The sequence below is a fragment of the Budorcas taxicolor genome, chromosome X, assembly GCF_023091745.1.
Source record: "Budorcas taxicolor isolate Tak-1 chromosome X, Takin1.1, whole genome shotgun sequence".
Taxonomy (NCBI): domain Eukaryota; kingdom Metazoa; phylum Chordata; class Mammalia; order Artiodactyla; family Bovidae; genus Budorcas; species Budorcas taxicolor.
In genome coordinates this window covers 29491608-29504785 of record NC_068935.1, presented here as the reverse complement: position 1 = coordinate 29504785, position 13178 = coordinate 29491608, and the positions used below count along the sequence as shown (strand labels likewise).

The 13178-nt window shown below is 38.6% G+C and overlaps 1 protein-coding gene across 2 annotated transcripts in view; it reads right to left on the bottom strand.

Moving 5' to 3' along the window:
- ZDHHC9 (zinc finger DHHC-type palmitoyltransferase 9) overlaps window positions 1-13178 on the bottom strand; it is a 29882-nt gene that overhangs the window by 4233 nt on the left and 12471 nt on the right. The window contains exons 5-10 of one of the 2 annotated variants that reach the window (XM_052662963.1): window positions 9204-9362; window positions 4173-4310; window positions 3219-3267; window positions 2360-2462; window positions 1350-1453; window positions 853-949 (exon numbers count right to left, since the gene is read on the bottom strand). In XM_052662963.1, the coding sequence (XP_052518923.1) occupies window positions 853-949; window positions 1350-1453; window positions 2360-2462; window positions 3219-3267; window positions 4173-4310; window positions 9204-9362 (650 nt within the window). Of the gene's footprint in view, window positions 1-852; window positions 950-1349; window positions 1454-2359; window positions 2465-3218; window positions 3268-4172; window positions 4311-9203; window positions 9363-13178 lie in introns of both variants that reach the window. The other variant, XM_052662962.1, reaches the window with a different exon arrangement.

Below are 13178 nucleotides of genomic sequence, written 5' to 3'. Positions count from 1 at the left end.
GTTCTTGCCTGGAGAATCCCAGGGACTGGGGAGCCTGGTGGGCTGCTGTCTGTGGGGTCGCACAGAGTCGGACACGACTGAAGTGACTTAGCAGCAGCAGCAGGGATGGGGCTGAGGGAACTGGGGGGAAAGGGACAGTGACTGCTAATGGGTACAGGGGTTTTTTTGGGGGGGGGAAGGGCAATGAAAATGTTTAAAAATTGATTGTTGTGATGATAGTGCAATTCTGTGAATATATTACAAACCAGTGAATCCTACATTTTTAATTGAGATTTTATGGTATCTGAATCATATCTCAATAGAGCTATTATTTAAGAAGAAAGTTCAACTAATAACTTCTGAGGAACATACTTTATTAAAGCATATCTGAGTAGTATAGCTGGGAGAGTTTCCGTAACATCTGCATATTCCAGAGAAGCAGCCCCCTTCTATCAAGGTAACCACACCACTAACTCCGACCCACTCCCCTGACCACTACCACTGCTCCTATAGCATTTTATTCTTCCCTCATCAAGACACTCATCACTGTACCAACTAACAGCCTGTTTTATTGTCTCTCATCCCCACTACACAATGAGGTTCGTAAGATCAGGGACATTGCGTGCCTTGTTCATTGGTGTATCCTTAACACATTGGCTGGCACAAAATGTTGGAGAAATGACTAGATCTTAATCTATGTCAAGGGCACAAAGATCTTAAGAAAATGTCAGCACAGAAGCAGACACAGGGAAGCTGGAGTGATTGGACACAAAATTGCCTAATTATATTGCCAAGGTATAAATTTACCCTATACCCTCTATCACCGAATCAGTCTTAAAGTCTAAAAGCTTTAAAAAAGTCAGGAACACTTACTGGGCCCTGAGGCAAAAGGCTGGTACTCGCCTCTTGAGTACTGGGGGGTCGACTTCCGCTTTCCTCCAGTGGCAAAATACCCCTTCGATCCAGCACACTGAAGGAGATAGCAGAGTTAACAAAACACCTCGCATCCACCTGTCCATCCACCCACATCTGCTTGCTGTGTGTGCTGGAAAACACAAGCCTGCCCTTTGGCAGTCTAGCCTGATCCAAGCACGCACCTCCTGCCTTCCATTCACTTTTTTCTTCCACAAATCATGGAATACCACATTAACAAAGGAATAAACAGATGAAATAAGAATGAAAGGTCATCCCCTCAAAACAACCAGCCTGTGGTCTATGGTCCATGTAGATATGGCACCCAGGGACAATCCCTGGGAAGCCCTCTTTTGACACCAAGAGGCCATGTTCAGAAGAACGCATCAGACCAGGTGACAGGATTGGGTCTAACTGCTTGTCCCAAGAGTCCCAGAACCTTCCAGTCCTTTGAGTACCTGGGGGGCAAAGGGCCACACAGCACTTCACAGCAGTTTTTCACAATGTTGCCATGGCTATAGGGATTCTGGACACGATTCTTCCCTGTCCATGAGCCTTTGATCTGCAAGATAAAAGCCAAGGCTTACATTAAACATTATGTTGAAGAAATACATAGAGCATGGGAAGATGGAAAAGTTCTAGAGATGGATGGTGGCAATGGTTGCACAACAATGTCAATGTACTAATGCCAATGAATTGTACACTTAAAAATGGTTTAAGATGGTGTATTTTATGCTATATGTCTTTTACCACAATAGAAAAAAAAAGAAATACATGCACGCACAGCCATGGAAAAATATTCACAATAGAGTTGAAAATGTAGATACCTGAGCATTATATATTATTTCCATTTAAAAATACGTAATATTCATGTCAATGTATGGCAAAACCACCACAATATTGTAAAGTAATTAGCCTCCAATTAAAATAAATAAATTTATTTTTAAAAAAAGAAAAAAAAGAAATCCAGACTGCAAAAAACCCCCATAATATACTCAAATAAACAAGCATGGGAACAAGTCTAGACAAGTCTAGAAGACTATAGATCATACCATAACAATGGTGAGGCCTAGGAGGTAAAATTACAGGGACTTATTTGCTATTTTTTGTTTATCTGTAGTTTCTGATTTCCTACAATAAATATGGATTAATCAGTAACTTTTTAAAAGCAAGGATGTAATTCAATGCAACTGTCTCTCTCCATTCCAAACCCAGTTAGTTAACTTTTAAGGACGTATGAACATTTGAAGACCTTGTGCCCACCCAACCATTCAATCTCTTTTTCCTCATTCCCTATAGGCATTCAGCTCCAAACAAAGCAGTCTGCTTGTTCTTCTACACACCTGGTTTAACCAATTCCCACACCTGCCTCAATCTCCCAGACCCTGGAGACAGTTCTCTAGCAGGTAATTAGAGAATAGGCTTTTGGTAGAAGAATATGTGATAAGGAAAGGAAAAGCTGACTCACATCTTCATTGGTTGTCTGGTTGAGAGCCACAAGGAAAGTGTGGAATCCAGTCAGTCCCACGACGGACCAGAGCGTGAAGAAGCAAATGAGTACTTCTAGAACAGTGAGGTGTTGTTAAGGAATGTTGAAGAGGCCACACCAGGGGACTTAATGCCTCAGCCCATGTTCATGGCACCAATCACACCATCTTTACCCCTTGGAACATACATCACAAATATATATCCATTTATAACAATGGATGAATTCTAAACTCACTGGCTGTATCCCTCATGAAAAGTAACAGACTCCTGTTTATACACTACAAGGAGCTCTCTAACAGATTTAGTGTATTTAGACGTTTTCTGTTTATTCATCATTGGCTCTTTGAAAGGGACATTTAGGAGGGGTCCAAAGCAAAACAACGATGGTCATCTCTGCCACCAGAAAACAAACTCTATAAACAAAAAAATTGGTGGGAAAGAAACCAGAATGTGATTTCTAGAAATCCCAGTTGAATCTCCTTCTCAGAAATGTAACTGCTGTACAAAATAAGCCTTAGCTGTAACAGGAAGGTGGGACTTCTAGTGACACAAGAGGTCTATTGAGAGCAAAGTACAGCCCACTAGAGAAGGCAGAGCTGAGCCTGGGATCAGAAGGACTTGGGAGGGAAGCAGTGGAGACAAGGGTGAAAAAAACAACCTCCCTTTAAGCCCCAGCCATTTTCCATTCTGGTTGCTACCACTAAGACTACATTTTTCAATTTTAGACATTGGCACTCTCTGACGTCTGAAAAATGAGATGGTGGAGAACTGCAGACAGAAAGCACGCTGAAAAGTAGTTTAAGAGGGCTGCACAGGGACCTACTGCCAGGGGAGGATATGTTCCAGGAGTTTCTTTCAATGTCTCCAGGAAGCCAATTTTCAAGGATTCTGTGAAATTGGGAGGAGGAGTAGAAAGATTAGTAACTTCAGTAAAAAATATCCACGTACTCTAGTGCCTACTTTCTTCCCTCCCTATCCTTGTTACAAGCTGGCAAGAGATAAGCCCTCATTCAGGTAAGGGACTCTCCTGCAAACTGGTGCTCTCTTGACTAAAGGGTTCACCTTTCCAACGCAGGACCCAACACAACTAGAGAGTCAGCTACAAGCCCAGCATTTGGCTCCCCTCCCTTCTCCCTAACCTCCAGCTATGGGCATGCAGCAGGGAAATGCATTCATAGGTGAAAGAAACAAGAAATATCCAAGAAAAATCCTCTCTCTTCACCAATCTATATCTCTCCACTGTTCAAAACCCAGCTCAGAACTCATCTCTTCCCAGGGAGCTACCCTGAGGAAGACCACTCCTTTAACTCCACATCCTGTCTGTTCTTGGGCTGTTGGATGTGTGGGCGTGTGTGCATGTGCAGATGTGCACAAGTGTGTGTTTTCTATCTTCCGAAGCAGACCATGAGCCACTAAAAGACATTTCTCTGGTATAACCCCTTCTACCACCTGACACCAAGCAGGTCTTATGAGGCAGAAGAGAGGACACATACACCAAAAATACATCCCCAACCTTTGGGATCACCTGGGACATGCCAGGTACTCTAGGGACAAACTGGTAATTATGGCCCCAATCCCTAGCAGAGGGCCACTGAGAAGGCCAACATGCTCAGTAAATCCTGAGGTTTGGAGCTCTGCTCAGGAGCAGACAGTAGTGCTCACTTCTAATTGTTCCTAAGGTGCCTTTGCAATGGGAAAGTCTCCCCAGGATATGGAACCACTCCCCTAAGCTGTCCTCAAGCCTCCTCCCTCCACCCACCCTTCCACCAACAGACACTGCCCTGTATACTCACTGAGAGCCACATAGACGATGTTGAAGGCGAAGACATAGATCGTGAGGAGGGAGAGAGACAGGATGAAGAGGTAGAAGTAGCGGTAGTTCCTCTTTCCAACACAATTCCCCACCCAGGGGCAGTGATGGTCGAAGCGCTCTGTGGGAGAAAGAGAGAGTCCAGCACCAAAGCCTCCAAGACGAAGCACAACCCCACCATCCACTTCATACGGAATTCCCAGACCCTTAGGGTCCTTGTGTACTGCAACTGTAAAAAACACTGGTTTTCACTTTTTGCAATGTTTTCACAGCCATCTCCTTCGATCCCCACAATCACCCTGGGAGTTAGGCAAAAGAAGATATTCTTTTCTCCATTTTACAGATAAGGAAACTGGCATACTGAGGGGTTAAGTGATCTGTCTCACCGTCAGTTAACAGCACAGAGATTGTTTTTCCCAAGAAAAGTCTTAGTACGTGAGTCTACTAAGTGCAGGAAGAATAAATCAGTATAAACAGCCAAGGAAATTTTGAAAAACGAGTAGTGTGGTTTTTCTTAAACTCCAGTTAGTAAAAAATTACACACCTTAAATGGTGTGGCATAGCTTAATGGAATGGAAATCACCCAGAAATAGAATATATAAAAATCTTCTGTCTGGGAAAAGCAGTGCTACAAAACCAGTGGTGAAAGGCAGTATCATTCCATAAACAATTGGTTACTTGACTGAAAATGAGCTTCAATCTTTTTTCCTCACATTATTTATCAAAAGTAATTCCAGATGGATTAAAGAGTTAAATGTAAAAGCAAAGTAAAACCTTAAAATAACCAAAAACACTAGGTGAACATTTGTCTCCTGAATGGAGAAGGGCTTTCTAAGCATAAAAGTAATGGAAAAAAACACAGATGACAAAGAAATGATTTGACTTCATACACTTCAAAAAATATTTCCAATATGTTAAAAATACTATCAGGAAAATGAAAGAGGAAGAAAACCCAACAGGAATATATTTGAATTTTATAACTTAGTGTATTAAAAGTCCTTATAAATCAATAATTAAATACAAATACTCCTTCAAGAAAATAGTCAAAAAGCAAAACAGTTAATAATATCACATAAACATATATTTAGTCTTCTGATTCATTAATAAGTCAGTGCAATGCTGCTGCTGCTAAGCCGCATCAGTTGTGTCCGACTCTGTGCAACCCCATAAACGGCAGCCCACTAGGCTCCCCCGTCCCTGGGATTCTCCAGGCAAGAACACTGGAGTGGGTTGCCATTTCATTCTCCAATGCATGGACAACAATAAGAAAGGTTTTGCCTATCAAAATAAGGATATATAAAATGATATTCAATGCTAGTGAGAACAGGGTAAAATGTATAATATACTGTTTGTGGAACTACAAATTGAGAGAACCTTTCTGGAAAGCAATTTGGACATATGTATCAAGAGCCTTAATAATGTTTACGTCCCTTTGGCAGAATAAATCCATTTTCAGTAATTTCTCATAAGGAAATAGAGAAGAGCACAGAAATTTAGGGTCAATACGTTTTCATTAAATTTTCTATTGTGGTAAAATTTATAAAACATACAATTTGCCATTTTAACCAATTTTAAGTGTAAAATTCACTGGCATTAATTACATTCACAGTGTTGTGCAACCATCACAAATACTTATTTCCAAAAGTTTTCATCACCCCTAAACAGAAACTCTGTACTCATTAAGTAGTAACTTTCCATTTTCCCCTTCTCCCAGTCCCTGGTAACCTCTAATCTTCTTTCTATCTCTATGACTTTGCTTATTCTAGATATTTCACTTAAGTGGAATCATACAATATATGGCCTTTTGCATCTGACTTCTCTTACCCAGCATGTTTTCAAGACTCAACCATGTTGTAGCATGTATCAGCACTTCATTCCTCCTTATGACTGAAAAATATTCCATTGTATGGCTGTACCACATTTTTGCTTATCTGTTTGTTGAGGGACACTTGGATTGCCTCCATCTTTTGGCTATTGTGAACACTGATGTACAAATATGTTTGAGTTTCTGTTTTTCAGTTCCTTTTGGTATTGCTATGGACAGAATTGTGTTATTCCCCCGCCTCCCTAAAATTCATATGTTGAAGCCCTAAGCCCCAATGTGACTGTATTTGGAGATATGGCCTCTAAGGAGATAACTAAAGTTAAATGAGATCATAAGGGTGGGGCCCTAATCCAATACAACTGGTAGCCTTATAAGAAAAGGAAGTACGCAAGCACAGAGAAAAGGCCAGGTGAGGACATAGCCAGAAGGTGGCCACCTGCAATCCTCACCAGAAATCCACCCAGTCTGCTCTGTGATTTTGGACCACTAACACCCAGCACTATGAGATAATTAATTTCTGTTATTTAAGTTACTGAGTCTGTGGTATTCTGTTACAGCAGCCCAAGCACACTAATACAGGTATATATCCAGGAGTGGAATTGCTGAGCCATATAATTTTAACTTTTTGAAGAACTGCCAAAGTATTTTTCACAGTGGCAGCACCATTTTACAATTCCCACCAGAAAAGTATGAAGGTTCCAATTTCACCACATTCCTAAACTTATTAATTTTGATTAATGTGTTATAATAATGAATGAAATAGGATTGTGAATAATATAGACTGATAGCAGATTGCCTAAATAAACTAGAATATAGCCATATGATGGATTATGCAGTCATTAAAATAGCATATTCTGGGACTTCCCTGGCGGTCCAGTGGTAAAGACTTTGCCTTCCAATGCAGGGATGTGGGTTCAGTCCCTAGTCGGGGAACTAAGATCCCACAGGCCATGCAGTGAGGCCAAAATAATAACAATAATATATTCAAAAAACATTTATTAAAGATGTAGAAAAATGCTCAGGAGATAACAGTAAATGACAAAGGCAGGACTAAAAACTCTATCATGTAGATAGAGTTTTACAAACAAGAGAAAGACTAGAAGGAAATACAACAAAATGGAGAATGAGTTTGGGATTAAGTTTTATTTATACCTGTACTTTCTATCTTTTCTACAATGAATGTGTATTATTTTAATGAATCAAAAAAACCCACAAAGAATAAAATACATCATTTTTAAAGCACAATGAGCTGTGTACCAGTCAAAAAAATAAGTGTTAAGAATGGTGCACCTCCTAGTTAAAGGGCTGCAATATCTTTTCAGAAAAAGGAATGAAGATAGCCTTACTTTAAACAAACCTGCCATATAAAAAACATTGGAAAATATATATTCATACAGATATATTTTTATTATATTAAAATCACACTTTTTTCTAATAATACAACTAGTACATGCTCATTGTAGAAAACTTGAAAATAATTTTTTTCTAATGAAGGAAACAAAATCCCTTATAACCCCACAACCTATAGATAACAGACAATAAGCATTCTGGGGAACTTCCATGCATAATTCTTTATACATACTTATATTTTTTTCAATGGGTAACTGAGATCACACTATAAATGTAGCCTATCTTCTATTTTATTTCATTCCACTTTTCCCATAGACATAGATGAGCTTTTCCCATAGACAGAAGTCTACTGCATGAATGTCCCACAATTTATTTGACCATCTATCTACTGGTGAACAATACGGTTCTTTCCAATTTTTCATTATTATAATAATCTGGAGGTAAATATGTCCATACCTAAATCTTTTACCATATCCCTAATTACTTTCTTGGGATAGATCCCTAGAAAGCAAGTTAGTGGCATCAAAGTATACATGTTCTAAAGGCATGAATCTTACTAGGTTGCCTTCCAAAAAGTTTGTTCCAATTTATACTCTCACTAGTGTAGGACGAAGCATTATCAAGTTTTCCTTGCTGAATTTCTAGATTTAAAAAGATCTTGTTTTAATTTTTCTCTTTGATGTTGAGTAGAGATGAACATTTTTTTTTTCATGTTAACTAAGTAAATGCATTTCCTGTTTTATCTGCTGTCCATATTTCTACTAAAATATTAGGGCTTCTTCTTAAAAAAATCAACTTGCATGAGTTCTTTATGTTTAAGAATATTAATAAGGAGAGGAAATTCTTTCTGAAAACCGTCACATCAGACTTTCTTGAAATATCAAGTTTCCTGATTCACTTAAAATGTTTCAATTTATAAAAATCCTATCTACAAATATCTTTTACCATTTAAAGTAAGATACATCTTCCCACCCTTAAACTAAAAAGAATTGGCTAATAAGAGGAAAGCAAGGTACTCAGGCATACTCCATGGCATATACGAAGAATGCTGGAAGAATCCTTATTGATAATATAAGGAACTGCACACATTTGCCTTTCAACGGACGTATTTACTGTCTGTTTTTGATCGTTTCCAGGGCTCAGCATACACTAGGCAGTGATTACAACTAAGTCACATATATATGCAAATAGAAGCACAGACCCCTGTATTATGCACACATACACCTGCCACACTTGAAGCAGAAGCAGAGAAAGAACAAATGAGGATTTTGGAATTAGACCCTTTCCAGCTTCATACGAACCTACACAAAGGTGCTTCACCTATTTCCTCATCTGCAAAATGGGGATAATATCTATCTTATGGTGTTTTTATAAGTCTTAAATGAGAGAAAGGGAAAGCACTTAGCACAGTGCCTAATATATACGAGAAATTCAATAAGTGCTAGCAACTTTTTTCTTCTTGGGAACACCACTTATTTAGCCCTTCCTTCCTCGATGCTGCCCTCCAGTGGACTAGGATTCTCCTCCCCCTTTATAAGGTGGGTTCCACTTGAAACAGATTCAGCAGAGGAAAATTCAGATTTGAAAAACAGGTAAAGTTTATCTCTTCATTTACAAGAGGTTGTTTTTTTTTTAAGACTAGAGGATATTTAAATTATGATCTGATCTACAAAAGTATAGTTGATTTACAACTGTTCAGAAGCTTGTTTCCTATCTAAAGTTTCTTAACTAAATCTAGCTCATTTTCTATCTAAATCTATCTTCCCATCCCCGAAAAATCACTCTGATCCTCTTCAACTCAGCCTTTCCCCCAGGCAAAGCCCCTTCGGTTTTACTCACCCACACAGTTGTCACAGATGCTGCAATGAGAGGCCCGGGGAGGCCGGAAGATCTTGCATGTATAACAGTATTTCAGTTTCACAATCTGGTTGTTTATCTGGAAATTCTTGATACGAGGGGGTGGTCGCTGGCCTTGGGGCACCGCACCATTGGTAGCTTCTGTAGAACAGTAAAGACAGTTAATACCACCTCTCCAAGAGCAATGAGAATAATCAAAGGTTCCCTAGGCCCACTGTCATCTCCAGACTAGACTCTCAACATCACAAGAGTATCTTCCCAAAACTCCACTGAGTGCCATGCAATTATTTTGTTTACATGTAAAAAAGTGTTTCTTCAAGCTTTTTGGCTGATAACACAGAAAAACATTCATATAAGAAGAAATAAAAATGGCTAAAAAATATATGAAATAAAAACATCCAACTTTACCTATAACCAAAGAAATAAAAAATTAACACAAAGTTACCATTTCCACTTTCTATATTAACAAATATTAGAAAGAAAAATACTCAGTGTTGGCAAGGATGGGGAGGAGGTACTAGTAAGCAATATGGCAGTGACTACCAAAATTTTAAATGTGTATACTTTTGACCCAGCAATTCAACTTCTAGGAACTTACCAAATTACAAAGAGATGTACAAAAGATGTTAACGCAGGATATTTGTCACAGAAGTCCCTTTTAATAGTGAAAGACTGAAAATAACCTCAATATCAGAGTAGGAGATTGGTTAAGTAAATTATGATACACACATGGGGTGAAATATTATGTAGCCATTTTAAATGATGTATGCATTTTAAATGACACAGGAAAATGTTCACAACATACTGAAAAATGAAAATGTATGCTAAAAAGAAACAGGTATAAAGGATTTTATCTTGCAAAAGTAAATATATGCATGAAAAAACTGGCAATATTTAGAATCAGAAAAACAACTATTTAAAAATAAGTGATACATGTTTATTGCAAAAAAATCGAAAAGACAGAAAATACGAATAGGAGATAAGAAAAGTCACTGACAATCTCTCAACTCAGGGATATTTATGCATTTTGGTGTATTTCCCTCTATTCAACAGATAAACAAACATTCATAATTTTTTAAATTTGAGATTATATTATAGATACAATTTTATACCTTGTATTTTTCACTCAACATTATACAATGGGCATTTTCCCACAGTTGTTAATTGTTTTTTTCTGAAAACATCATTATCTATATTGTATCATATGCATGTACTGCAATTATTTGGACCAATCCATGTTATTGGGCATTTAAGCTGTCTCTGGAATTTTGCTATTTAAATGATGTTGTATGCAAAAACTTAAAACATTAAAGACAAAGCTTGTTCCCTTTGATCTCCACCCTAATCACAATCTCCTCCTTTTCCTCAAGAATATGTTTATGTGTTAAAATTTATTGCTAAATCATAAAGAAAAAAAGGAAAACATGTTGAAGTCTGAGCAGTAATATATTAAGTTGCTGTCATTAAAATAGCTAGGAAAAAGAAAAAAAGTGATGCATTAAAAATCCTTCTATGATTATTTGTGTACATCCCAGATTATTTCCTTAAGCTAATCCTGAGAGAAGTGAAATGACTGAGTCAAAGGGTAAGAACCCTAAAGCCCATGTCACTTATTGCCAAACTGCCTCCCAGACAGACTGTATTAATTTAATGCCCGCCCATCTGTAGCATGTGAGAGTGCCTGTCTCATTGCACCCTTGCTGTGCAGGATAATTCTAAAAACAGATTTTTTTCAATTCACTTTGATTTTTAAAATATCTGCCATATGGAACTTTTTTCCTTTTTTTGCAGAGTGGGGCGGATGCTGTGAAATCAAACAATAACAGTGTGACACAAGTCTTAAAAGAATGGGGAGAGCTATTCATTAGAGGATGATCTAAGTACCAGCATGTCACCTTAACATTCTTCTGCATGTGCTTTGCATGAAGGCACCTGGGAGACAGAGTTCATGGCTCACCCTCCCCATGAGGCAGGCTACTATGCAAGGGAACCACATGTCTTCTTCTCTCTCCTACCCAGCCCCCACCCACAGCATACCTGGTACAGGGCCAAATGTAAGTTGACAAAAACTTGTTAACATAAACATATGTATGAACTCAAGAATACACCCTACTATTGACAGAAACATGCTAAATGCAGAGGTAACAACCTGACAGCTCAAGACTGGGTCCTGGGCCCAGCAATCTGACAAAACAGAGCTAACCTTGCTAACCGTCTGCTGTGAGAGGCAAGATCACGGCAAAGCACTGCCTTGACCTTCAGCTTCTCCATATGTGAATGGAAAGAGGATGATAAAAGAATAATAACCCCGAGAGAGCAAAGACTACACTCATAACTGTCCCTTCCTATCTTGCTGCTAACTAGCCCAGGTCTTCCCCAACTCCAGCTGTGCCAACAAGCCCCACCTCTGTTTCCTTCCCACAACTCCCACCCTCACTGCGTCCCTAAGTAGTCTGAGCTCAGATGTGCACAAACCCGTGTCCCCTTAGCACAACTAAAACAGACTGAAATTTTTCAAAAAGAAATCCACTAAGAAGCAAGATAAACACAGTTAAATAAACAAAAGAAATACAAAAGCTGGAAGCTTTCAAAGCAAGAATATAAAATCAAAACATTGTACATCTTAAACTTACACAATGTCACATGTCAATTATATCTCAATAAAACTGGGGGGAAAAAGAAACCAACTAGAACTGGGAGAAAACATTTCCTTGACAACAGCACGCATATAAACATTAGGAAAAAACTCAGGATGAGAAGTACAGAAATTATATTAAAAATGATAAAAATTGTATCAAAGGGTACAAAATTCAGTCTGAAAACACAGAAAAATATACTATCCTCTTGGAGAGGCACATAATATTTATACAAATATAAATTCTCTCAAAAATAAGATATAAATGCAATATAATACCTATTAGAACTCTAACATGTTTATATCTTTCTAATTAAATAAAATAATATTATTATTAATAAAATCCCAACAAACGAGCAACAATAACAACAAACCACCTGAAGGAAGTAAAGGCTAACCACGGATCAGTGCTCCATTGGCATGGCTTTTAGTCTTACAAGTCCTGGGTCCCTTTCTTCTACTCTACGTGACTTGGATACTGACTCTAGCTACTTGAGTATCAGACTTGAGAACAACTTAGGCAGGCACCGACTGCTATTGGATCTGGTGGGCTCCCAGTCTCTCTGAGTACTGGCATCAGAGCCTTCTTTTGCAGTGTGAGCTCCTAGGATATCCCCTCCTCGAGTTCTGGAATGTTCTGCTTCAATTCATGAAGGCACTCTGGCTGGCTCCTGGTTAGTACAGCACTTCATCTCTGTCCCAAAGAGCCCTACCCTGAGCTGCAGACTGCACTGTGATGAGCTTGTAACTACTTCCTTTACCATTCCTAGAATTCTCAATGGTTCCTGGCACCGTAAGTGTCCCCTTTCACCCTGTGTTTCCCTAAAGCAGGAATTCTTAGTTAGAAACTCATGCGAATGCTTCAAAAGATCTATGAAGTCCTGAAATTATATCCAGGGACTTCCTTGGTGGTCCAGTGGTTAAGACTCTGAGCTCCCAATGTAGGGGGCCCAGGTTCAATTCCTGGTTAGGGAACTAGATCCCACATGCCGAAAACTAAAAAGATCTTGCATGCCCCAACAAAAATCCCATGTGCCCCAACTAAGATCCAGTGCAGCCAAATAAATAAATAAATAAAAATAAATAAAAAATTGTATGTGTGTGATGCATTTAAGAATATTTTTATGAAGAGGTTTACAGTTTTCATTCAAAAAAATCAAATGAACTGATGACCCCCCAAAAGTTTTTATTTTCTTAATTTAAAAATATCCTCTTGGAAACAGTGCAGCAGGACCTTGGTAAGAGATCCTTCCTGAAATGCAACCCCAAAGAGGGAAGAATGAAGTTCACATTCTTTACTGAGTGGTAACAATCTCAGATTC